General features: G+C 42.2%; 2 protein-coding genes across 2 annotated transcripts; both read right to left on the bottom strand.

The window, feature by feature from the left end:
* Positions 1–1,654: 1,654 nt before the first annotated feature.
* LOC122554794 (tumor necrosis factor ligand superfamily member 6-like) lies at positions 1,655–5,428 on the bottom strand. The gene is made up of 4 exons (XM_043700173.2): positions 5,094–5,428; positions 4,957–4,996; positions 4,473–4,529; positions 1,655–3,026 (listed from the first exon to the last, which is right to left on the bottom strand). Exons 1-4 carry the CDS (start codon positions 5,328–5,330, stop codon positions 2,623–2,625), a joined length of 738 nt encoding a protein of 245 aa, XP_043556108.2. The 5' UTR covers positions 5,331–5,428; the 3' UTR covers positions 1,655–2,622.
* Positions 5,429–18,448: 13,020 nt separating this feature from the next.
* Positions 18,449–21,905, bottom strand: faslg (Fas ligand (TNF superfamily, member 6)). The gene is made up of 4 exons (XM_043699902.2): positions 21,469–21,905; positions 21,328–21,370; positions 21,139–21,195; positions 18,449–20,787 (listed from the first exon to the last, which is right to left on the bottom strand). The coding sequence occupies exons 1-4, from the start codon at positions 21,703–21,705 to the stop codon at positions 20,390–20,392; spliced, it is 735 nt and encodes a 244-aa protein (XP_043555837.2). The 5' UTR covers positions 21,706–21,905; the 3' UTR covers positions 18,449–20,389.
* Positions 21,906–27,116: the final 5,211 nt, after the last annotated feature.

Here is a 27,116-nt window from a genome sequence, read left to right as displayed (position 1 = left end):
TAAAAGACATTTAGATAAGTACATGAATAAGAAATGTTTGGAGGGATATGGGCCAAGTGCAGGCGGGTGGGACTAGTTTAATCTGGGATTATGGTCATCATGGATTGGTTGGGCCGAAAAGTCTGTTTCCGTGCTGTCTGATTCTATGGTTCTATGTGACGAGTGCACCTTCCATTATACCTGAGGATCTCATGGCATTGCTGGAATGGAGAATGAATACTGGCCCCTTGAGTTGATTAATAAGGCTAGATTGAAATATGATTTGAGATGGATAAAGTATTTTAGAAGAGGGATGTAAATATGAGCGCAGAGGTATGTACATTTGGAAGTTGCTTTATTTCTTTTTAATCCAATCTAGATGCTGAAGATACTTCAACACTTTCAGCAGCTCAGCTAATTAGAGAAGGATTTCCCCACGTGCAATATGAAGACTTGCACTTAGCTGATGGGTAGCCATTCGAAGTGAACAGGACATGTGTCATGGAATGCAGCACATGTCTCGTCTTGTAACGTGGGTGGGGCAGTTTCTCTCCAGCTATTACCTGGGTCAAACCGACCAGGAAGCTCTCCTCTCCTTACCACCTGCAATAGATGCTATTTGCATGTTGATTTTCAAACCTACCCATCAGAGCCAAAATATGAGGATGGTGTTCAAAGCCTGGAGCTTCTAACTCAGAAAGAGAGCTCTACCTGCTGCACTACAACACCTCCGCAGCTGCATTTACATAGTACCTTCCCCCGTAACCCCTGCATTTTCTCAAAAAGCTCCACAGCCCATGAGGTTACAGCTGAAGTGTAAACATCATTGGATATAGGAAATTTGTGCAGAGCCAGTTCCCGTTAAAGTGACAACAGCAAATGAGATGTCGATTGGGAAATAAAAGTTGGCGAGGGACAACCCAGGTGCTCTTCCCCACAATATGCTAGTGTTACGGGATCTTTCACATCCCCCTGGCAGGGTGTACAGGGCCTCAGTTTAATAACCTGTCTGAAAAATGGCCCCTCTGGCAGGGCAACATTTCCTCAGTAGTGTAATGGGGTGTCAGCCTTCTGCACTAAAGTCCTGGAGTGGGACTTGAACACTCAAACTTCCCTCAGATGCAAGATCACTGCCAACTGAGCCACAATTGTGGCAGCACGGTGGCTCAGTGGTTAGCACTGCTACCTCGCAGCACTAGGGACCTGGGTCAATTCCTGCCTCGGGCGTCTGTCTGTGTGGAGTTTACACATTCTCCCTGCGTCTGTGTGGATTTCCTCTGGGTGCTTTGGTTTCCTCCCACATTCCAAAGATGTGCAGATTAGGTGAATTGGCCATGCTAAATTGTCCGTAGTGTTAGGTGTATTTGTCATGTAGGGTAAATGTAGGGTCAGGGGAATGGGTCTTGGTGGGTTACTGTTAGGAGGGCCAGTGTGAACTTGTTGGGCCGAAGGGCCTGCTTCCGTACTGTAGGAAATCTAATCTAAACTGACAATGCGGAAAGTAATGAAAGGTGTCCATTTGGTGGAGACACTGGAGGATTGCCCCTGTGCCCTCACACACCCTCTGCTTATTCCACTCTAAGAATGGAAGGAAATAAATAAGATCTGGCATCCTTATTTAAAAAGAAGGAAAATTAAAAATGTGTTACTAACTAACCACAAATGTTCACTAGCTTCTACTTTTATTTCCAAAATTGAGTTTTATTCATAAATAATTTGCTTCTTATAAAAATAAACAAATCTAAAATTTACATTCTACAATTGTCATTGTGAAGTTATTATTGCACAAATGTTTGCTTTCATAAATTGATTACCATAGTGTGCTGTATTTTAAAGTGACATAATATCAAAGAGTCTGTCCACTAGGACATGCTTTGCTGCCACAGGCACTTTTTCACATCGAACAATCCGTAATGGAACAAGCCTACATAATAAAATCCATGCACAATGGTACATTTCTCAGGCAAAGCCTTTCTACATTTCACTGGGATAAATTTTGCACTGCATAATACAGACAATTCATTTTGCACTCAAACCTAATTTAAGCAGGTTTTGGATATGATTTAGTCATTAGTAGGGCCTAGAGGTTTATCATGAATCTCTGTTACAATTCTATTTGTCAGCAAATCATCGAGTGATCCTTTCTGGTGTTCGCACAGTTTCATTTGTTGCACGCAAATTTTCATCTTATTTTTGAATAATGTGCAAGGATGTCATTTAAAACATATCCAGTCCGTTCTTATTGTTACTTATCGCAATCTATTCACTGAAGTTGAAATGTGCGCAGGCAATAATTGACTGGAAGTGGTTTGGCATTGCAGTGCATCACTTTACAAGTGCCACCCCTTTTTCACTCTGTATCCCTTCCTCTTGCTTTTGCCCCACAGGGCAATTACTCTTTCTCAGGCTGGGCCACTGGGGCAATGCCAAGGGAGGAAAGAGTTTCATCCTCTGGAGAAAGAAACCAGCTGTTTCAAATCTGTTGGGAAATGATACCTTAGGACTTGGAAAGAAAATCAAAGCCTAAAGATTTTAATTGGTGGTGCTTGGGACATGAGTGACTTTGGTGTATTTTTGATTTTCTTTTTTTTGTTGAATAGAGTTCTTTCAGCTTTTCATGAATATATAAATTAGCAACGTAAACTAAAGTTTATACAATCCAAAAAAAGTTTTTGTCTCATCAAAGTTAACCAGTCTGGAATCTGAAACATTGACGTAAATGGATTCACCTTTCGATAGGCGTATTATTCCTGCTTGGTAACTGTTTGTAGCCCATTCCCTTCTCATCTCTGAACAATAATTTGTTTTTCTGGTTTCCATTAGAATCATATCTTTATGATAGCGGTCTGTCCGTTTGAATACAATGTGCTCTAAGTCCTTCTTAGATTCGCACGTGTGCGATCGGAAGTAGATCTTTGAATAAACAAAGAAAATCCCAGTTTTGTTGACAACCAGGCCTCTGTCTTTGTAGAGTACGCCCCTGGTGAAGGCGTGACCTCTTCTATCATCCCATATAAGTGGGTTGGAACCTGCGGTAATTGAATCTCCTGAAATAAAGTCATTGCAAATAATGATGAAAAAACAAATCACATAGACTGAGCATTCATTTTTTTTATCCATACACTATTTATTTTACCCGAGTCACCAGGATAACAGAGACTGAACATATAACATATCTAATTGACACCTCACTGGTAAGGATTGTACTGTGTTGGCACTACAGCAGTATGTTCTGGAGAAAGGAATTTTAAATATGCAACAATTCTAATTGTTATTGTAAGAACAGAGGACACTATATTTTTCTCAACAAGCATTGCAGCTAGTTACTTTTTATCCCTGGCATTAACAACCTGTTTTCGTAAGCAGACCAAAATATTAAATTTCACTAAATCACAGGCCTGGAATTGATTGCTAGCAGAATTCATCCCAATCCTTTTACAATGAGTGGGAAAGAGCAATCATTATATGTGAGTGAGTACATAAATTCTTCACAATCTGAAGAAAATTTATCCTTAAAATGTGAACTGATGCAAAACAAGCCTGGTCACGTTTAAATTTATCATTTTCATCAGTCTAATGCCAGATTTAAGAAATTAAGCTTGAGAAGAGTTGGAGAGCTTTTATGCAATACTGCAGTTATTAACTGTTTTGGTGACAGCTAGTGGCAAGGTTGCAGTACTACAACAATGTTTGAGTTTTCAGTCGGCAGAAAGGTTTCTGGTTTAGACTTCCAGACATGGGAAGATTAGGGACACACAAGCTCTACAAAGATAATGCATTGTTTGTTCACAATAATCCAATTTCCTTATCATTGTTATCACACTATTTCTTTACACGCTATCCAATAACAAACTTACTTGTCCCATCTATCAATGAGCTTCTTTTGCAATTTAGACCCATCCCACTTCTGTGAAAATTTAATTTTCAAATTCTTAATTGATGCTGCCCCCTTGTGACTGACACCTTTGTCAGCAGAATGAGCTTGGTTACATTTTGTCAAGTTTCCTTTATGCTTTTGGAAAATTCCATTTGATCCCCTGAAGCCTCTTCTTTCCAGGCTAGAACAAATCCAAAGTCTTTATTCTTTCATCAGACGATTCCTGAAACCAGGAAACAACTTTGTTGCCCCATGCCCAATGGCAAATTCAATGGCAATAAGACCATTTGTTTGCTGTCTAATCAAATTGCACTGAACACTTGGACATACAGCTTAAACTGAGGCTAATTCAAATCATTCAAGACAAAATTAACTTTAAAATTAGTTATCTATGTTTTTCAATTTATTTTCACAGGTTTATTTGGGTCAAATCTTCTCCAGTTTCCTTTCCCTGGTGCTTTGCTTTCCTCTCTATATCTTCACTGGCTACCTTCCTAATTTGATTCACTGTTCATTCTGACATCATTTTACATCTCTGTCACTAATTTTTATTCCACTTACTGTCCCTTTTCCTCTTCATTCTATTCTTTCTGCATAGAAATAAATAGTTACTGACCTGTGAGGTGTGCAGCTACACTGAAATCCTTGGCTGGCTTTGAGATATTCTTAGCTCCTATTAAAAACAACACAAGCAATAAATACATTGAAAACAGAGACAGAGCATTTGATTCTCAAACAATACAGGATTCATTTTGATTAACTTTCCTTTTGCAAGTTGACTAGACTGATCGAATCAACAAGTTGATTTCAAACGTACACCATCGATGAATCTCAGTCAGGCTACAAGAAGCATTTTCCCCATTCCTATCCATCCAGAAATACATCAAAGTAAGTCTATTTGTTGCTGACCATTTTGCTGTTTTTCCACTGTTACTTTCCATTCAGTTTGATGCTGATTCTACATTATCATTCTCTTTGGAACTTTGAGGTTGTCCTGTGTGTCTGGTGTATACTGGGGGTCCCAAGAGGCAACAAAAATCTACATGCTAAATTTTCACTGCCCACTTATGAGATGTTGAATTTTTGCATTGAGTACTCACCAATAATCTTCTCTGCGGTTGCAGCCTGCTCTCTGTTACCCTGAGAAAAAGGGAAACAAAGATCAAATTCCAGACTCGGATCTCAATTGCCTACTTCTCCAACCTCCCGCTTCCCGTTATTTTCCATAGGAATATACCTGTCTTATTTCGTGGATCTCCTTCCTCAGCTCGAGTACATAGACTGCGCCCAGAGCCAACCCAGCCAGGATTAAAAGGACCAGGTTCAGCAGCACTATGATGCCCATCGATTTCCAGTCCAGCTTCCTTCTTTTCTTCATTGTGGGCAGTGTCCAGGTTGGTGCAGGCACATAAGGGTTGGGGTTCGGATTGCCATCCACCATATATACTTGTGGATATAGGTAGTTCTGTTGCATGGTTCACTTCCACAAAAGACAAGCCTGGGGTCTTGTGTTCTCAATGGTATACGATGAACCCCTCCTTCAGCAGCCTCTCCAAGAGCAGAGTAATCCACTGGCACACGTATTGCAGGTCAGGCTTTGAAGTTCTGTTCATCCAACGTCCTAGGGTTGGTTTTTATAGTGAGAATCTGTTCTGCGTATTGGCCCACGCACACACCTACTTACGATTGAAGTGTGACAACAGCCGACCAAACATTTTCCACGAGTTACTTCAGAAAAATGCACTTTAGAATAGCTGTAGACATTTGTCATGAAAACTTGTGGTTTGTGCCTTAGCTGTTTTTGCAGTCGTTGTTTTAAGCTAGTGTGGCTTTGGGCGCATCAGTACAACATAGGAAATCATGTTGATACACACAAAGTAGCACTTCAGATTTATGAATCCAACATGTCGTTTGCAGCTCCAACCACACAGCTCAACTACAGCATTATTGTCAGGACTTGCAAGGGGAATCAGTGGGGGATTTGTGAACCTCACCATGAAACACTTCTAATTGAGTAGTTAGTATTAATTCCTTGATATATCTGGCATTGCAAAATTACAACCCAGATTAGTTGCACTTTAGAAGTTGCATGGTATGCAGTGATCACTGCTCCATTGTGGATGCAATTAGGTGTTGAATTATCTCCCTTGAATTGGCCTATTCAACATCAAGGGACAGTCTTCTTATATAAAAAACTTAATCTACATTATTGTAATTTTAAAAATAAAGAAAGAACTTGCATTTATTTAATGCCTTTCAGGAGATCAAGATATCATAAAATGCCTCACAGCCAACCACAACTATCTTCCTTTGTGGCAGGTATTAATTCAGTGACTGCAATTTTGTTAGGGATCTCCAGTATCACACTCAATCAAATGCACCCTCAATGTCAAGGGGTATCACTTTTACCTCATCTCTGGAATTCAGCTCCTTCAATCAAAGCTGTTATGAGGTCAGGAGCTGAGTGGCCCTGGTGAAACCCAGACTCAGTGAGTAATTTATTGTTAAGTAACTGCCTCTCGATATCACTGATGATGACCTCCCTCCACCACTATGCTGATGGTTAGAGTAGAATGATGTTGTGGTAATTGGTCAGATTGGATTTACCCTGCTTTTTTGGGTGCAAGACATACTGGGCAATTTTCCACAAGAAAAATTGTATCTTGGGTGCCGGGGGCTGTGTAAGAGGTCAAGATGGATCATCCACTCAGCACTTCTAGCCTCTTCCAGCTTATCTTTTGCACTGTGTTAGACTCCCCCCATTAATGAGGGTGGAGATATTTATGGAACCTCCACCTCCAGTGAGTTATTTAATTGTCCACCGCCATTCACAACTGGACGTAGCAGGACTGCAGAGCTTAGATCTGATCCATTGGTTGTTGGATTTCTTAGCTCTGTCTGTCACTTGCTGCTCATGCTGTTTGGCATGCAAGTAGTCCTGTGTTGTGGCTTCACCAGGTTGGCACCTCATGTTTATGAATGCCTAATGCTGCTCTTGGCATGCCCTCCTGCATTCTCCTTTGAGTCAAGAGTTGATTCCCTGGCTTGATGGTAATGGTTGAGTGGGTGAATATTGAGTTGAAATATGTGGTGCTGGAAAAACACAGCAGGCCAGGTAGTATCCGAGGAGCAGGAGAATCGATGTTTCGGGCATAAGCCCTTCTTCAGGAATGCCCTCTACCTTCCCCTCTTTCTCAGCACCATATTTTTCAACTCTGGTACTCCAGCATCTGCAGTCCTCACTTTCTCCTGGGTGAATATTGAGCCATGAGATTGTTAATTATGTTGAAGTACATTTCTGCTGCTGACAGCCCACAACACTTCATGGATGCCCAGCATTGGGGGGCATTGAGCTGTTAGATCTGTTTGAAGTCTATCCCATTTAGCACAGTCATAGTGCCACACAATCTGATAGCAGATATACTCGATGTGATGATGGGTCTTTGTTCTCGATATTCAATAATCACTCCTGCCAATACAGTCATGGGCAAATACATATGCAGCAGGCAAATTGGTGAGGCTGAGGTAAAGTAAGTGTGGGGTGGCACGGTGGCTTAGTGGTTAGCACTGATGCCTCACAGCTCCAGGCATCCAGGTTCGATTCCTGCCTCGGGTGACTGTCTGTGTGGGATTTGCACATTTTCCCCGTGTCTGTGTGGGCTTCCTCTGGGTGCTCTGGTTTCGTCCCACAATCCAAAGATGTACAGGTCAGGTGAATTGGCCATGCTAAATTGCCCATAGTGTTAGGTGCATTAGTCAGGGGTAAATATAGGTTCGGGGAATGGGTCTAGGTGGGTTACTCTTCAGATGGTCACTGTGGATTTGTTGGGCCAAAGAGTCTGTTTCCATACTGTAGGGATTCTAATCTAAGTTTTCCCCATTGTTGATCCCCTCACTGCAGGCCCAGTCTAACAGCAACTCAACTAGCCCAAACATTAGTGCTATTGCTGGGCCACTCTTGGTGATAGACATTGAAGTCCAACATCTAGAGTACATTTTGTGCCATTATCACCTTCATTGCTTCTTCCAATTGGTGTTCAATATGGAGTAGCACTGAGTTATCAGCTGAGGGGTGAGCGGTACATGGAAACCAGCAACACACGTCTTTGTCTATGTTTGACCTGGTGCCATCAGACTTGAACACTCTTGGCTGTATGCCTCATGCAACTATCTCTGTTGGGTCTGTCCTGCCAGTGGGACAGGACATAACCAGGAATGAAGACGGGACATTCAAGTCTTGGTCATTGTCTTTAAGAGGAGAAAGTGAGGACTGCAGATGCTGGAGATCAGAGCTGAAAATGTGTTGCTGGAAAAGCGCAGCAGGTCAGGCAGCATCCAAGGAGCAGGAGAATCGACGTTTCGGGCATGATCCCTTCTTCAGGAATGAGGAAAGTGTGTCCAGCAGGCTAAGATAAAAGGTAGGGAGGAGGGACTTGGGGGAGGGGCGTTGGAAATGCAATAGGTGGAAGGAGGTTAAGGTGAGGGTGATAGGTCAGAGTGGGGGTGGGGGTGGGGACAGAGAGGTCAGGAAGAAGATTGCAGGTTAGGAAGGTGGTGCTGAGTTCGAGGGTTGGGACTGAGATTTCCTCATTTCCCCTCCCCCCACCTTGTCTCAGTCCCAACCCTCGAATTCAGCACCACCTTCCTAACCTGCAATCTTCTTCCTGACCTCTCTGCCCCCACCCCCACTCCGGCCTATCACCCTCACCTTAATCTCCTTCCATGGACTGGTCAAACAAAATAGCCTGAAACAGTCATCCTCATTGAATCATCTCTTAAAGACAATGCTGAAAATGTGTTGCTGGAAAAGCGTAGCAGGTCAGGCAGCATCCAAGGAGCAGGAGAATCGACGTTTCGGGCATGAGCCCTTCTTTAGGAATGAGGAAAGTGTGTCCAGCAGGCTAAGATAAAAGGTAGGGAGGAGGGACTTTGGGGAGAGGTGTTGGAAATGCAATAGGTGGAAGGAGGTTAAGGTGAGGGTGATAGGCCGGAGTGGGTGTGGGGGCGGAGAGGTCAGGAAGAAGATTGCAGGTTAGGAAGGTGGTGCTGAGTTTGAGGGTTGGGACTGAGATTTCCTCATTTCCCCTCCCCCCACCTTGTCTCACTCCCAACCCTCGAATTCAGCACCACCTTCCTAACCTGCAATCTTCTTCCTGACCTCTCCGCCCCCACCCCCACTCCGGCCTATCACCCTCACCTTAACCTCCTTCCACCTATTGCATTTCCAACACCTCTCCCCAAAGTCCCTCCTCCCTACCTTTTATCTTAGCCTGCTGGACACACTTTCCTCATTCCTGAAGAAGGGTTCATGCCCGAAACGTCGATTCTCCTGCTCCTTGGATGCTGCCTGACCTGCTACACTTTTCCAGCAACACATTTTCAGCATTGTCTTTCAGAGATGATTCAATGAGGATGACTGTTTCAGGCTATTTTGTTTGACCAGTCCATGGGCCAGCTTTCTCAATTTTGGCACAAGCTCCCATTTGTTAGTGAGAAGGACATTGTACAGTTGACAGGGCTGTGTTTGCAGTTGGCATTTTGTTGTTTTGAGCAATGTCAATCTATCCGTGCAGTTTGATTCAGTTTGTAAGTCTCTGAAGCAATTGGAAACAACTGAGTAACTTCTTCTGCCACTTTAGAGTCAACCACATTGAAGTGGACATGGACGTGTAAGCCAGACCTTGTAATGATGGCAGATTTTCCTTCCCTATAGGACATTAGAATTTTACAGTCGACATTAGTTTCATGATCACCATGAGATCAGCTTTTAATTCCAAATTTATTAATTGGATTCAATTTCACAATCTGCCTTGGTGTAATCCCAACCTCCCCACAACATTAGCTTTTGCATTGTACTCGCTGTTGTAGATAATTGTTATGATTTGTTTGTACCTTAAAGTGAGAGTTAATGCTGTTTTGCACTGAGAGCTTGCAGTCACCTGTCATGTGACTGACTAGCAATCTCAGAGTGTATTGGAAAATTGAAAATAGGTAACATTTGGCTGTGAAACAAATACCTGACATTTGATTGCTATGTTTTCACAACAGCTTGAATTTAACCAATCAGTTTAAATTATGCCCCAAAATACTAAAACCCAATCAAATATGAATTTTACTGTTTTGACAACATTGTACCAATGAGATAATCCAATGTTTTGGGTATAAAAGAAGCTGGCATTTTGAGAGCTAGCCAGAGAGAGCAACCAACTGCTTTCGTCAGAGTAACTGCTAGCAAAACACTCTCTATCAAAGGTACCTTTTCATATGAAACACCTTCGCAGCAGAAGACCAAAGACAACCCAGGGAGATCTACAGCCAGAGGAAGACATACCGGAGATGACAGACGCTCTAGGGTTTTGAAAATTAAGTTGATGTAATTTTAATAGGATAGGAACAGTATATTGTTATAGAGTTGAGGCAGATAACAAGCAGTTAGGAGAATGGAGGCTTAGAGTTATAAATAGTTCACTCTTAGAGTTAAAGAAAGAATTGATATTTTTTTCTTTAAATCATGGAATTTGAGAGTTCTCTGTAAGTCATATTTTAACAGATTATGAGGCAGGGTGAGCTTTACTGGGTGTTTGGTTTAATTAGGAGAGGAGCTCATGTTGTAACATAACACAGGTGCTAATTTGCACAGTATAAGTTTCTGCAAACTGCATTGACATAAATAACCTGATGATCTTTTTCACTGATGTCGTTCATGTGATAAATATTGATCAAGATGGGTTTTCATTTCCTTCTGGCACTAGAGGATTGTTGGCAACCCAGCATTTCATTGCCATTTTGTGAAAGTGGTGATGAGTCCCCTGCTTGAACCTCTACTGATCTGGGAAAGGATTTTCAAAGATTTTGTCCCTGCACTGGTGAAGGAATCGCGATACCATTCCAAGTCAGGATGATATGCGACTTAGAGGGGCATTTATAGGTAGCTGTGTTTCCGCGCAATTTTACTGGCCTTTGAGGTGATAAAAGTTGCAGCTTTACCTTATCAGCTGCACGAGTTGTGAAGAGAAACCGAGGACATAATCATGTGACTCTAAAATGTACCACCACCATCAACAAACACTTACTTTCAGAGTTAAAGGATCACCTCAAAACAAAAATAAAAGCAAGATGCAATTGATGCTGTAAATCTGAAATAAGCACAGAAAGTGCTTGAGAAACTCAACAGGTTTTTTTTCTCAGAACTGAAAGGAGTTGGAAAATGGTCATGTTTTAATGCCATTGACAGAGGGAAAGGAGGAGCAAGTGGAACAGATGGTGAGCACGCCCAGTGCAAATGACAATGGTAATAGCGGTAAAGGAGAGATTGTGAATTAAAATGGGTATAAATAAAGTTGTGAAAAGGAGAAAAAGGATCCACTCTGCTGAAAGCAAAGCTAACAAGGTACAAACAACACAACAGGGAAAAGGTGGGGTATGTAGGAACAATGGAGGACAGAGGCCATGCTCTGGAGTTGTGGAACTCAGCCTTGAGTCCTGAGGCTGTCAAGTGCCTGAGCAGAAGATGACATGTTGTTCTTCCAGGTTGCGTTGAGTTTCACTGGTACACTAGTGAAAGGTCCAGGATTGAAATGTTCACAAGGGAGCAAGGTGGTTTAGTCAAATGGAAAGCAACTGGAAGGTTGGGAGCATTCCTACGGAGAGCGCGGAGATGTTCCACAAAGTGGTCACTCACTCTGGTCTCAACAGGACTTGAAGGATTAACTTTGCTTCTCTCTCCACAGCTGCTGCCAGAGCTGCTGAGTTTCTCCATTATTAGCTCAAAAACTATAGACCGCTGCATCATCTTCCCATTTTCCTGAAACCTTCGAATTATTAAATCTTGGTGTCATCTCATCCTTGCTGACCATTGTACCACTGTCCAATCATCATGTCCTCCTGCAGAAAGGGTCTTGTCACCTCACTCAGGCTTCTCAAACTTCAGCAAGAAAGCCCTGCTATACTGTTGGACCATTCTAGGTTTTCGAACTGAGTTTGAACCAGTTATATTACCGGGTTGAAACTCTGTGCTATCTCTGGAGAGGGGCAATTGTTTCTGACCTCAACAGCAATGGCTTCATTTTATGAATAAGTAAAAATGACATGATGAGTCTTAACTTGATCACCCTATGAAGACAGGGAAGTAGAACAGTATAAAACATAATATATGTAGAGAGGGGATGGAGAGTTAAGTAATCAGGGTCCACGATGTAGGTCAAAATTACAATACTCAGAAATGTGCATTATCAGGATGCTGTGGGTTAACCATCATTGTTGCTGACTCAATTAACTCACCAGGAGTTCGTTGTAATCTCTTCGAATGGAAAATGCGAATCATTTTGCGGAATGATCACAAATGTGACTGAAATTTTAAAATTCTGAAGTCCAGAATTGCACCTGAGGATAACCCCATGCTGGTTAAGTGGGTTCCATTCATGTGAAAAATGACGAAAGCAATGAGGAAGGCATTGCGGAGCAAGAGGAGCCCGCTTTACTGTAAATCTGCACAAATTCTTGCTTCTTTGAGCTGGAATTTAGGTCATTGAACAAATCAATCTTAGACAATGCCTTTGGCGTTCCTCCTTGGATAATACTTCCTGAATTCTGGTCCCACAGAGGATTGTTGATTTCTGGTAACCTGAGGTGTTCAGCAATAATATTAAACCTAGCTTATGTGATCGAGGCCAAGTTTGGTCCTGAGTCAAAATCTAACTTAAAGATCCATGATCGAGTACAGAAATGCACAACAATTCCTCACACACTCACTTCTACCAAGATATTCATGGTGTGGAGGATCCGGTGTTGGACTGGGGTATACAAGTTAAAAATCACGCAACTTCAGGTTATAGTCTAACCTATTGGAATATAACCTGGTGTTGTGGGATTCTTAACAGGATATTCATGTAACTATGGAATTCCGACACCTGAAATCCTATGTTTCTTTCTTCAATATTTAACATGTTTTTCTGACAAATTACGTGGAAGGTACATCACAAAATCAGGACATTCTACCTGACCAAGAGGGAGAGAAAGTGAGGACTGGAGAGTCAGAAGGTGCATCATCACATTCCTGATGAACAGTTTATGCCCAAAACGTCAACTCTCGTGCTCCTCAGATGCTGCCTGACCTGCTGTGCTTTTCCAGCACCACACTCTTCAACTCCTTCCACCTGACCAGCCTATTCTAAGAGTCTGGATTAGAGTGGTGCTGGAAAAGCACAGCAGGTCAGGCAGCATCCAAGGAGTAGGAAAATCGCCGTTTCGGGCAAAAGCCCTTCATCAGGAATCCTGATGAAGGTCTTTCGCCCAAAACGTCGATTTTCCTGCTCCTCGGATGCTGCCTGACCTGCTGTCCTTTTCCAGCACCATTCTAATCTAGACTCTGGTTTCCAGCATCTGCAGTCCTTGTTTTTACCCAGCCTATTCTAAGTCGATGCTCCATTCCAACACCCTCCCATCCTTCTTCACCCAGCTCTATCTATTCTCTCACCCTCCTCACCTATTCAACTTTCCTCTATTACCTTTGAAGGTACCTCAGCTCAGCTACTCGCTGCGCTAGTGAGCACCACATTCTTGCCGCTCTCGAGATAAAAGCTAAAGTATCTTCTGCATCCCCTGTTTGGTTCCTTGGTGACTACCTCCTATCAATGGCACCTAATCTTACTGTTTCTCTGAAGTTGAATCACAGTCTGTGTTCATTCTATCCAATCCTTTCATAATTTTAAACGTCACTATTAGATCAGCCCTCAGTTCTTTCCTCTCAAGAGAAAAGATGTTTAATCTATTCAACCTTTCCTGCTCAGCCGAATCTCACAAACTTTTCAAATTTTATTTTCTAACCAGACCTCTCTATCCTTTTATAATATGTCAACTCAAACCATTGCCAGCATAACCTAGACATGGTTTATTACAAGTTCAACATAGTTTCTCTACTTTTTCTGTGGAATGCCTCCAGAATGCAACTTTTAGTGACCTGTTGATTTATATTCACTGGTCCCTTTGTTTATCAATCCCATTTAGGTTATTCCTATTTTCCAAATAATATGAATCTGCAGACGAGATCGATGAGGCACTTGTGGTTAAAGATGTATATATCAACTTGCAAGACTGTTCAATAAAGTATCACAGAACTGTAAGGAAAATAAAACTCTATGCAATGAATGGGGCTGCCTAACTAAGGAACAGAAAGCACTACCGATAAACAGTTGTTTTAATGATCAGCAGAAATGGTGGTGTTCACCAAGGGTCAGTTTTGCGGCCATTGCATTTTTAGATAGACCACAAGACCATAGTAGGCCAATCAGCCCTTTGGGTTTACTCCATCGTTCAGTAAGATCATGGCTGATTTGATATTCTTCAACTCCACATTCCTGCCTTTTCTCCATAAGGCTTGGCTCCTTTATTGATTAAAAATCTGTCTATCTCAGTCTTGACTACACGTAATGACCCAACGTCAACAGTCCTGTGTTGTCAAGAATTCCACAGACTCATTACCCACAGAGAGAAGAAATTCTCGCTCGTCTTTGTCTTAAATGGGTAGCCCCTTATTCTGAGATTATGTCGTGTGGTTCTAGACTCTCCCACAAGGGAAAACCACCTTTTCTAATCTGCCCCATCAAGTCCCCAGAAGAATCTTAAATAAAAACTGAAAGAACTGTGGATGCTGTAAATCAGAAACAAAAACAGAAGTTGCTGGAAAAGCTCAGCAGGTCTGGCAGCAGCTATGCAGAGAAATCAGACTTAACATTTCGGATCCAGTGACCCTTGCTCAGAACAGTTCTGAACGGTTTGCTTAAGAAACTATACCCTTACAATTGGCAGAGCTTTTGCTAGGGAAGGTGAGGAGAGATTGGTCTCCTTCCTATTGGAAGGATGTTGTGAAACTTGAAAGGGTTCAGAAAAGATTGACAAGGATGTTGCCAGGGTTGGAGGGTTTGAGTTATACAGAGAGGCTAAATAGGCTGGTGCTGTTTTCCCTGAAGAGTTGGAGGCTGAGGGGTGACCTTACAGAGGTCTATAAAATCATGAGGGGTATAGATAGGATAAATAGACAAAGTTTCTTCCCTGGGGTGGGGAAGTCCCAAACTAGAGGGCATAGGTTTAGGGTGAGAGGGGAAAGATATAAAAGGGACCTAAGGGGCAACTTCTTCACACACAAGGTAGTGTGTGTGTGTATGTGTGTGGAATGAGCTGCCAGAGGAAGTGGTGGAGCTGGAAAAGCGCAACAGGTCAGGCAGCATCAAAGGAACAGGATTCTCTTGTTCCTTTTATGCTGCCTGAACTGCTGCGCTTTTCCAGCAACACATTTTTAAGCTCTGATCTCCAGCATCTGCAGTCCTCACTTTCTCCTAGAGGAAGTGATGGAAGCTGGTATAATTGTAACACTTAAAAGGCATTTGGGTGAGCATATGAATAGGAAGGGTTTAGAGGGATATGGGCCAAGTGCAGGCAAATGGGGCTAGATTAGGTTAGGATATCTGGTCGGCATGGACGGGTTGGGCCAAAGATTCTGTTTCCACGCTGTACATCATCCAAGACTCTGTATAAAGTGGCAGAATTTTAAAGAGAATATGGATACAAAGGCATCGGGACATGTATGCAAAAGTCTTTGAAGGTGGCTGGGTAAATGGGGAAGGCTGGTCAAATATCATTCAGAATATAAAGGCAGGGTGGGCTTGTAACTACCCTGATGCTCAGGACTGTGGGGCAAACCTGATGGAGGTTAGACTGGGGGAAATCTCCACAGGTCAGGCAGCATCCAAGAAGCAGGAAAATCAACGTTTCGGGCTGGAGCCCTTCATCAGGAATGAGCTCATTCGAATGCTGCCTGACCTGCTGTGGTTTTCTAGAAACACACTCTCAACTTTGATCTCCAGCATCTGCAGTTCTCGCCGTCTCCTGAGGGAAATCTCCATCAGTTTACCCCCCAGCCTTGATTGACAGACTCAGCTTCCAATCAGAGAAGGTTGCCTGGCTTGTAGGCACGCCAACCAGTGACGAAGGGAGTCTGATCTGATTTTAAGATTTGACTCTATTGCCACATGCACTCATGTAGAGGAGTACAGTGAAAAGTTTCAATGTCGTCATACATGATGCAAAGTACCGAGGTACAACAACATAAGAGCAAAATAGAAAGAAGTAAGGAACAAAGTTAAACATTAAACAATGCAGTCCTTCTTATTAATGGGTCTTTCTGGAGTCTTTAGCCATGCTGGGACTGCAGTTCCTATAAGAGCTTGACCTCCTACGCTTTGGCACGCTTTCCCAGCGCTGTCTCAATCTTCCCTCCTCCTAGGCATTGACGTACTCACTGAAGGGCTCAGGTCAGACCTCTCTGCCGTTGCCTTGCGTTGTACATCCAGCCGACTGACAAGTCCAGTGAGCCTAGTACCACTGCTGCCTCTCTCCGGAATGTAAGGTAGTAGAGAGAAAGTCTTATTCAATACTAAATCTGAATAACTAATAAATAAACGAGAAAGGAAGAGAAAAGGAAAAACTGGCACAGTGGACGAGCCTACTCCACCGCCAGCTTGCAGAGATACTAACCAACTTGGGTCCACACTGGGCCTAGTCGCCAACTGCCTCAGGTCAGCCCTCTGGGTAGGCCACTGATTATGTTTGAGGAACCGGGGACGGGAGCCGAGCTATCCTGGGTCTCAGCTAAAAGCCCAGAGTGCAGGATGCTGAATCCTGGAGATAATGAGGAATCAGTGACTGGAGGTCTGATGGATAGATGGCCAGAGGCCAGGTTGGGAGACGCTGGATAAGGAGATACAGGGGAAGGATTTAAGACACTTGTTAGACCTCACCTGGAATATTGGGTACCACACGTTATGGGGAGGATGTGAATGCACTGGGGTGATTGCTTACAAGAATGATTCCAGGGATGAGAAACTTCAGTTATGATGACCTTGGGAAGAAGTTGAAGTATTCTCCTTGGAGGGAAGAAGGCAGTGAGGAGACCTGATGAAGGTTTTCAAAATCAGGTTGGATAAAATAATTAGGGAGAAACTGTTCCAGCTCATAAAAGGAACAAGTCATGGATTTAAAGTGATCTGCAAAAGAAGGGACAGTGAAGGGAGGAAAACCTTTCTCATGCAGTGATTGGTCAGGTAGAGATAGGTTCAACTGAGGTATTCAAGAGGGCACTTAATGAGGATTTGGGCAAAAGATACGTGTAATGGCATGGGGGCAAGGCAGGAAGTGGGCACTTGGTAATGATGCCCATCCGTTCATTCGACCAGTTGGGGCAAGCACAGTGGGCCAAGTGACATCCACAAATCATAGAGAAGAGAAAAATAAAGAGGAGTGGAAATAATGAGGGGAGGGTAAAAGTAAGGAAGGATGATAAAAGGAGAAGAAGCAAAGAGAGAAATTGCATTTGCATAGTGCCTTTTATAACATTAGGTTGTGCCAAAGTGTTTTACAACAAGTCCTTTTGAAGTGCAGTGGGCTGAGCCATGTCCGACAAATAGCATTGTGATGCCAAATGATCCAGTTTACTGATTGTTGTCTGAGGGAACACACATCTAACCAGCGGAAAGGGGAGGTCTCCACTGCACCTCTCTGGAAGTATGAAGGGAATTTAAATGTCCATGTCAGACAGCAGGAGGTGGGGAAGGGTGGGGGACGATAGTGGGTTTCGATTTTTTTGTCTCGATGAAACGGTGGGTGAACTATTTGAACTTCTTTGAAGCGCTCACTGCATTTTCGCCTGGACGGGCACAACATGAAACTCTAAAACCATCAAAGTACTTTCAAACTGTTTTTCAGCACTGGATGAGCAAGTTCTGAAAGCTCTGAAAGGCAGTTACTCTGCTGTGTTGAGGAGAAACTGCTGCTACCATCGCTTGAAAGGAACTAAAGGAATGGTCGATAGGAAGAAACTGCACACAGAAAGAAGGGAGAGTAGGGTTTCTAGTGAATCATTGCAGGGAGAAAATTCAGTAGGTTTGAGAACATTGCCAATTGGTCTAGCTTTTTGGCTTTTGAGATGTAAATGGTGTCACTGCTAAGGTCAGGACCTTTCAGTTCAGGAGTGTGTAAAAAATAGCTGGCAACAATTCTAGGGTTTCTAAGCATACGTATTTGAGTCAGACTGCCTATGTAACATATGAATTTCTTATCATGTCATACGCCAAATGATGATTTTTGGATTGCTTTGATTATATAATCATTGATCTGAACGTAGTAACCACCAGGGCCAGGAATCTTCCTTGAAATAGAGACATATTAAATAGATCAAGTTGGGCAAACCCCTACCAGGCCCACTTGCAGCCATTCATTTCTAAACATTTAATGTCCGCCTGACTGCTAACTTAGTTTGAATGGGTAGCATCGTCAAAGATTCCAAGACTTCACACACAAACGCAACCATAAACATAACTGTAATTATTAAAGCTTTATTTTGAAATGCACTTTTTTGCAATTATAAAATGATTTGAAAGCATTAAATGAATTGGGATTCTGAACCTTGTTTGCAACAGTGAAATGAAGAGCAAAGTAAAAATAAACCAAAATCTTTCCTTTAATGCTGTAGTTGAACCAACACGTACAAAATGGTAAAATTCATCACACTTAAAAAGCAGAAGGAAAACAACCCCACCCCCACCCCCCACCCCACCGGTCCATCTTTACATTCACTTGTGTGGAGTGATGATTGATGTTGAAAGATGTCATCACTTGGTTCACACAGGAAAAATCTGATGTGTGATACCTTGTGGTACACAGACAATGCAATGGTGCAGTGTACTGATTCGAAAAGTTTGGTGCTGGATAAGCACAGCTGGTCAGGCAGCATCCGAGGAGCATGAAAGTTGACGTTTTGAGCATTCCGATGAAGAGTTTATTCTTGAAGCGTTGACTCTCCTGATCCTCAGATGCTGCCTGACCAGCTGTCCTTTTCCAGCACCACACTCTCAGCTCTGATCTCCAGCATCTGCCGTGCTCACTTTCTCCCTGCAGTGTACTGATGCATTGAGCAATGCAACTGTATGAGAGAAGTATACATGGGAGACTCTGAGTGAATGTCAACTGCTGAGGGCCAGGTTAGAGAAGAAAGCTCTGTTGCCATGGCGCCACATCTTTCAGCAGAGTAGTAAAACTGGAACAGCTCAAAAATAGCCCTTTATTGAAGAAAAAAAGGCGAAGGCAGTCAGATTTCATAATCCTATTTCAAAATGAATCTTGAAGAAGGTATGGGACATTATAAAGTGATGTATTCTAGCTTCAATTGCCTTTGTGAGAAATTCAAAACTGATCTTGAACTTCTGACATTTCCCACATTCAAATCACAGAAAGGCATCGATATTTACAGCAAAGAAGAAGGCCTTTTGGCCTACTGTGTCTACTCCAGCCATTCTGCCTAAACCCAGCACTAAATCAAGGCACCATCTTTGGTGTATCCAGGCCCTCCAAGTCAACAGTATAGATTTCACTCCCCAGCATTGTTAAAAGTATTGAACAGAAATCAGAAAACTACACTCACCACAACGCAATTTTTTGTGTGACAGGAGCACTACTCTGAGGCAATCCCATCATGGACTAACATTTTAAATGTCATAGGAGTCAGCACTCTTCATCGGCACTTGATATAATGAGCGCCCATCTCTACGTTACCCAGTCCACTTAATCTTTTATGAAGCACTTAGTGAAAAGTTGGGAACTGTGAAAGAACTGACAGATTTAAGGGGCCACGTATCAAAAGCTGGCAGGCCAATACAAAATGTAATTATAAATCATTAACAGAATTATCTAAAGTGAGTTAGATTAGGTTCTGATTAAATGCCACATCAGTTCTGGGCACCACACCTCAGGAAGGATATACTGGCATTAGATGGCATGTACTAGAGAATCTCCAAAATGATACTCGGGTAAAGGAGTTACATTAAGAGGGCAGCTGTGTAGCGCTAGAGCATGTGGTGATATAACTGTAATTTTTAAGGAAGCTAGATGGTTCAACAGGGTCAAGAGAAGCTGTTCCCTCTGGTGGGACAGACCAGAACCTTTGAGTTGGTCATTCAGGGCTGAAATCAGAAAATACAAAAGGTAATCTCTCCCCCTTAAGCTGACAATTTCAATACTGCAATTGATAGATTTTTGTTGGGCGAAAGCTTTAAGGGTTAATGAGTCGAGGTGGTAAATGAATATCAGGTGAAGGGTCTAAAGAATGGTGCTCACCAACCCTGAAGCAAAATAGTTTGATAGCACATACAATTTTGCCTCACATGAAAAATAATCACATATAAGACGCTCAAAGGCTATTCACATCCATTGAACTGTACTTCAGCTTAAGTTGGAAGGAATGAAAATTGGAAATAAACATTAGAATTGCATGCAGTATATATTTCAATTGCTCGGTAACTTTTTTAATGATACATAGATTTCTTAAATTTCAAATACTATCCTGTTTTAGAAATTTCTTAAAAGTATGCAAGAAAAATAAATGGTCAAAGTTTCATCAAACATTTGAATTTCCCTGTGTCACATGACTTGAAGTTCAAAGGTTGTTGGTGCGTTCAGAGGTCATTTGGATATTACAAGCATGACTTAAAGCTTATATAGTCCAAAGAAAGTCATTAACTCGTTAGTACTAACCATTCTTGGATGGGACACACTGACAAACAGCTGTACACCTTGACTCAGATGAAATATTCCAGCCTGAAAGGTATTTTTCGCCCACGGTCCAGTGCCACTGCAGTAATTTAGCATGGTGTTTTCCATCAAGCTCATATCATTCTGATAATTAACATTACGCTGGATTACAGATTGGGTCAGTGTGACGGTCTCACATTGCATTCCGCGGAAATAGATTTTTGTGTAAATAAAGTATTTTCCAGTTTCATTGATGATGAGCGCTCCATCCTTGTATAGAATCCCATCTGTGAATGCATGGCCCAGAGACGACTCCCATATCAATCTTTTGGAATGATTAGATGATGCTTTTCCTGCAATTCAAAGTGAGTAAAATATATTATCTAACAAGCCCACCAATCTGGTTTGGACTTATATACCTGTATATTATGGTCAACAAGCTGAAACAACTGTTCAGAATTTCAAGCCATTAGCATGTTAATGTTGCACGCATAACAAAATCGCCATTTCCTGTCTCTTTCTTTACATTTTTTTCTACCTTGTTATTACGTCTTTACTTCACCATATTCTGTGATTTTGCATATCTATCTATATTTTATTTCTTTTTCTTCAATACATTTATTTCCTCTTTATTACTTCCCAATAACTGGTTTCCTTTTTCACTTGTACATCAGCATGAAAGACACAAGAGATTATTCACAGACCTGTTAGGTGAGCAGCCATTTTAACCCCTTGCTTTGGCTTGGTTATGTTCTCAGCTCCTAAAACATAATGAAATTCAGATCATGACAATCGGTCTCACACAGTCTCAGAAATCCCCAAAAAGAAGTAAAGGCATGATTTGCTCACTTACCATGACACTTCATTCACAGAAAAAAAAACTCTGTACTTACCAATTTGCTTCTGAGCTTTAGTCTGTGGATTGACATCGATCATCTGTAAATATTACAAGTGTTTAGCACAATTGGTTCTTTTTCTTTCTTTTATATCTATGTTTTAGTTTTCTCTCGGTAGTCCATAAACTGGTAACTTACCTGTTTCACTTGCTCGACCTCTTGTTGAAGTTGGTGTAGGTAACATATACCAAACAGTAGGCCAGCCAGAATGAGAAGAAACATGATGACAGTCACAATGTGGCAGACTTTCAGCCAGCCCAGTTTCTTATCAAGTCTGTATTCTGGAAGAGTCGCAGGCCATGCAGCTGATGGCTGGCATGGAGGACGGTTCTCTCTATCAGGTATTTTCATGGAATAAAGGTTCCTTCGCTCCATAATCTAAAGGAAATTATCTTGACAGCAGACACAAGGTGTTCTGCTTGCTATAGACGCTGGCTCTTGCTCTGCTGGTGAGAAAACTGCTAACCTGTGTATTGTTAAACAGTGGCCTGATTGTTTCCTTGTTTTCTTTCTATAGATAGATGACCTTTTCTAAAACAGAGACCACGTGGGCCAAGTTTGTTTGAAGTGTACTTAGACTTAAGCCCGCATCCCCTTCCTTCGATGCAAACAGTTGCACAAGACAAAAATGATAACCACATATTGCACATTACAGTAATGCTGCTACCCACTGCAAATTAATACAACATCTTCTGTTCATTCACTTGCTTTGATAACTTAATAGTTATTTACTTAATGTGTTTTGTATACATCTGTCTGGCTTTTTTAATTCAATGCCCATTTTTAATTTGCTTTTAGTTATAAGAAAAAGATTTCATGGAGCGCTTCATTTTTATTTGAATTTAATTAAAAAGGATTTAGTTCTACGGTGCTTTTTGTTTTTATTCTATATCGTACGTGGGGTAAAAAGGAAATAAAAAATAAGACCAGACTCTTTTTTTAAACCCTGAAATGCCCTATGTTGTTTACTAACCAATTCCAATCCAGGAAGGTGACCAAAATGACCAAATAACGATGTAAGGTATAATGCAGAGATTGAAGAATTAATGAATTTAATTTCAGGAAATAAAGTGGAATAACTACTCAAAGAGAATGGGAGAACAAGTTGAAAATAATGATTACAATAAAGGTAGCTTTAATGTCAAAAACGTCAATGGTAAGGCCCCTGAGTTGGAAAGTGCCAGGTTACATCATTAATATTTCTAGTTAAGAAAAACCTTTCAGTTTCAAATTTAGCTTTAACTTGGTGACGATTGCTGGAAGGAGAAAACCTCTAAAGTTCTACCACCCTTTCTATGCAGAATGGTTTGCTACCTTCTCTCTTGAATATTTTTAGACCATGACCCCCTCGTCCGATGCTCTCCAACCAGTGGATGTAGTTTCTCTAATTATCATCAGTTTGCATAAATATCTTGAAAGTGTCAATAAAATCATCCTTTAACTTGATAAATTTGCATGGAATTTGTGGATGACAAATCTCCACAGCACTCCTGTCAATTAAGACCAATACATCTTTCACATGATGTGGTGCCCAAATCAGCTTGCAGTACGTTGTACTTACAGTACAGTGGCTGAGGTCACTATATAGGTCCTGCCCTCTTGACCTCACCCCTCACCTGAGCCATAGTGACCCTCAGGTTAAACCACCACCAGTCATCTCACTCCCTCTCTCTGCCTAATGAGAAAGTAGCGCTGTGGTCCTCTATGGTTAGAGCAACTTTACATTTCTTTAATTTTGTAGCATAAATTCTACTTTTTTGTCTCTGAATCTTCCAGACGTAAGGGCCAGAATGTTAATAGCCATTTTGACTACTTCTGAACTTGTCCCATGACTTTTCAATCATCTATGTACATGGATTTTCCACATTGCTTTGAACTTAAAGTTTTTCTAAGTTATTCACAACTTAAAAAGTACTCTGCTCTTATACCCAAACTGCAGAGTCTCACACTCACTTCAATTAATACTCACTTGCCACAATTTCGCACCTATACTTAATCTATTCATGCCTCTATATGTTTTTTATGTTTTCACCTAATCAGAGTCATAGAGATGTACAGCACGGAAATAGACCCTTTGGCAACTCGTCCATGCCGACAAGATAGCCTAAATTAATCTAGTCCCATTTGCCAGCACTTAGCCCATAACCCTCTAAACCCTTCCTATTCATGTGCTCATCCAGATGCCTCTTAAATACTGTAATTATACCAGCCTCCACCACTTCCTCTGGCAGCTCATTCCATACACGCACCACCCTCTGCATGGAAACATTGCCCCTTAGGTCCCTTTTATATCTTTCCCCCCTCACCCTAAACCTATGCCCTCTAGTTCTGGACTCCCCCGCCCCAGGGAAAATACTTTGTCTATTTATCCTATCCATGCCCCTCATAATTTTATAAACCTCTATAAGGTCACCCCTCAGCCTCTGACACTCCAGGGAAAACAGACTTAGCCTACTCAACCTTTCCCTGTAGCTTAAATCCTCCAACCCTGGCAACATCCTTGTAAATCTTTTCTGAACCCTTTCAGGCTTCACGACATCCTTCCTAAGGCAAGGAGACCAGAATTGCACACAGTATTCTAATAGTGGCCTAACCAATGTCCTGTACAGCCACAACATGACCTTCCAACTCCTATACTCAATGCACTGACAATAAAGGAAAGCATACTAAACACCTTCTTCGCTATCCTATCAAACTATGGCTCCACTTTCAAGGAGCTATGAACCTGCACTCCAAGGTTTCTTTGTTCAGCAGCACTCCCTAGGAACTTACCATTAAGTGTAGAAGTTCTGCTCTGATTTACCTTTCCAAAATGCAGCACCTCACATTTATTTATCTTAAACTCCATCTGCCACTCCTCAGTCCATTGGCTCATCTGATCAAGATCCTATTGTACTCTGAGGTAACCTTTTTTGCTCTCCATTACACTTCCAATTTTGGTGTCAAAAGTACAACTGTACTTAATCTATTCATGCCTCTTTATGGTTTTTAATGTTTTCACCTATTTAGAGTCATAGAGACGTACAGTCTTTTGGTCCTTTCGGTCCAACTTGTCCATGCTCACCAGATATCCTAAATTAATCCAGTTCCATTTGCCAGCACTTGGCCCATATCCTTCCCTATTCATATACCCATCCAGATGCTTTTTAAATTGTTTAACTTACCTGCGACTCTACTTTCAAGGAGCTATGAACCTGCACTCCAAGGTCTCTTCGTTCAGCAACACTCCCTAGGACCTTACCATTAAGTGTATAAGTCCTGCAAAGATTTGTTATCCTAAAATGCAGCACCTCACATTTATCTAAATTAAACTCCATCTACCGCCCATTGGCCCATCTGATCAAGATCCTGTTGTAATCTGAGGTAACCTTCTTCGCTGTCCACTATACGTCCAATTTTGGTGTCATCTGCAAACTTACTAACTGTACTTCCTATCCAATTCTGGGATAAAGCACAGAATGGAAGCTGAGAGAGTGGGAGCTGGGAACATGTAGTGAGAGTGGAAGTTGGGATGAAGTGAAAGCAGGAACAGGCATAAAGCATTGAGAGTGGGAGACAGGATCTATGTGTGAGATTGGGAGTGAGAATAAATTAGAAGAGAGTGGAAATTGGGATAAACTGTGGACTGGGAACTGGGATAAAGCAGAAGTCGTGAAACTACTACAAGGCAGTATCTGAAAACAGGAAGGTCACATGAAGGTGCTCCGGGTGGCTGAGGTACAGAAACTTCAATCGGAGCTGCCAGGGTGATGAAAGGCAGGCGACATTTGCTGCAGATACAGGAATCTGGGACCCTCTCACTGTTGATAAACCTACATGTAGCATCATCTCAGCATGTGGCCTGTCCTGAACCTCTAGTCTCTCAAACTAATTTAATCGTTTACAGCTTGCGTTAATTGGATACAATGATTATGTTCAACAAACACATTACTGACTGGTTACTGCCATGAACCTGAGCTTTCATATGGGATATGACTGTGTTCTAATTGAACCAAATAGAGATTCCTCCCCTTCAACAGGCACAGAGAGTCTCTAACTGGAACTTGCCATTGTCTTATAGAACATAGAACATAGAAGAATACAGCGCAGTACAGGCCCTTTGGCCCTCGATGTTGCACCGATCCAAGCCCACCTAACCTACACTAGCCCACTATCCTCCATATGCCTATCCAATGCCCGCTTAAATGCCCATAATGAGGGAGAGTCCACCACTGCTACTGGCAGGGCATTCCATGAACTCACGACTCGCTGAGTAAAGAACCTACCCCTAACATCTGTCCTATACCTACCCCCCCTTAATTTAAAGCTATGCCCCCTCGTAATAGCTGACTCCATACGTGGAAAAAGATTCTCACTGTCGACCCTATTTAAACCCCTAATCATCTTATACACCTCTATCAAGTCACCCCTAAACTTTCTTTTCTCCAATGAAAACAACCCCAAGTGCCTCAGCCTTTCCTCATACGATCTTTCTACCATACCAGGCAACATCCTGGTAAACCTCCTCTGCACCCGTTCCAGTGCCTCCACATCCTTCCTATAGTATGGCGACCAAAACTGCACACAATACTCCAGATGTGGCCGCACCAGAGTCTTATACAACTGCAACATGACCTCAGTACTCCGGAACTCAATTCCTCTACCAATAAAAGCCAGTACGCCATATGCCTTCTTCACCGCACTATTTACCTGGGTGGCAACTTTCAAAGATCTGTGTACATGGACACCAAGATCCCTCTGCTCCTCCACACTACCAAGTATCCGACCGTTAGCCCAGTACCCCATCTTTTTATTACTCTTACCAAAGTGAATCACCTCTCACTTAGCTACATTGAACTCCATTTGCCACATTTCTGCCCAGTTCTGCAGCTTATCTATATCCCGCTGTAACCTGCCACATCCTTCCTCACTGTCTACAACTCCTCCGACTTTCGTATCATCTGCAAACTTGCTCACCCAACCTTCTAACCCCTCCTCCAGGTCATTTATAAAAATGACAAACAACAATGGTCCCAAAACAGATCCTTGCGGAACACCGCTAGTGACGGCACTCCAAAATGAACCTTTGCCATCAACTACTACCCTCTGTCTTCTTCCAGCCAGCCAACTCCTAATCCAAACCTCCAACCCACCTTCAATGCCATACCTCCGTATTTTTTGCAGTAGTCTACCATGGGGAACCTTATCAAACGCCTTACTAAAATCCATATACACCACATCTACTGCTTTCCCCTCGTCCACCTCCTTAGTCACCTTCTCAAAGAATTCAATAAGGTTTGTGAGGCACGACCTGCCCTTCACAAAACCATGCTGACTATCCTTGATCACATTATTCCTATCCAGATGTTCATAAATCCTATCCCTTACAATTCTCTCTAAGACTTTGCCCACAACAGAAGTGAGACTCACCGGCCTATAGTTACTAGGGTTATCCCTACTCCCCTTCTTGAACAAGGGAACCACATTTGCTAGCCTCCAATCTTCTGGCACTACTCCTGTAGACAACGAGGACATAAAAATCAAGGCCAATGGCTCTGCAATTTCCTCCCTTGCTTCCCAGAGAATCCTAGGATAAATGCCATCAGGCCCAGGAGACTTATCTATTTTCACCCTTTCCAGAATTTCCAACACCTCTTCTCTACATACCTCAAAGCCATCCATTCTACTTAATTGTGACTCAGTACTCACATTGACAACAATGTCCTGTTCCTGATTGAATACTGACGAAAAGTATTCATTCAGTGTCTCCCCAATCTCTTCAGCCTCCACACGCAACTTCCCACTAC

The sequence above is a fragment of the Chiloscyllium plagiosum genome, unplaced genomic scaffold, assembly GCF_037043375.1.
Source record: "Chiloscyllium plagiosum isolate Xiang-an unplaced genomic scaffold, Cpla_swu_hap1 HiC_scaffold_9, whole genome shotgun sequence".
Lineage (NCBI taxonomy): Eukaryota > Metazoa > Chordata > Chondrichthyes > Orectolobiformes > Hemiscylliidae > Chiloscyllium > Chiloscyllium plagiosum.
Note: the sequence above shows the minus strand (reverse complement) of the source record. Positions and strands in the feature narration are given on the sequence as shown.

Excerpts from the sequence above, each read along its gene's own strand:
- LOC122554794 (XM_043700173.2), bottom strand. The coding sequence starts at position 5,330 with ATGCAACAGAACTACCTATATCCACAAGTATATATGGTGGATGGCAAT. Across the intron at positions 4,530-4,956 it reads AACCGCAGAGAAGATTATTG|GAGCTAAGAATATCTCAAAG; the intron begins GTGAGTACTCAA and ends TGTTTTTAATAG. Across the intron at positions 3,027-4,472 it reads TGTAGCTGCACACCTCACAG|GAGATTCAATTACCGCAGGT; the intron begins GTCAGTAACTAT and ends ACTTTATTTCAG.
- faslg (XM_043699902.2), bottom strand. The coding sequence starts at position 21,705 with ATGGAGCGAAGGAACCTTTATTCCATGAAAATACCTGATAGAGAGAAC. Across the intron at positions 21,371-21,468 it reads AGGTCGAGCAAGTGAAACAG|ATGATCGATGTCAATCCACA; the intron begins GTAAGTTACCAG and ends TAATATTTACAG. Across the intron at positions 20,788-21,138 it reads AATGGCTGCTCACCTAACAG|GAAAAGCATCATCTAATCAT; the intron begins GTCTGTGAATAA and ends TTTGAATTGCAG.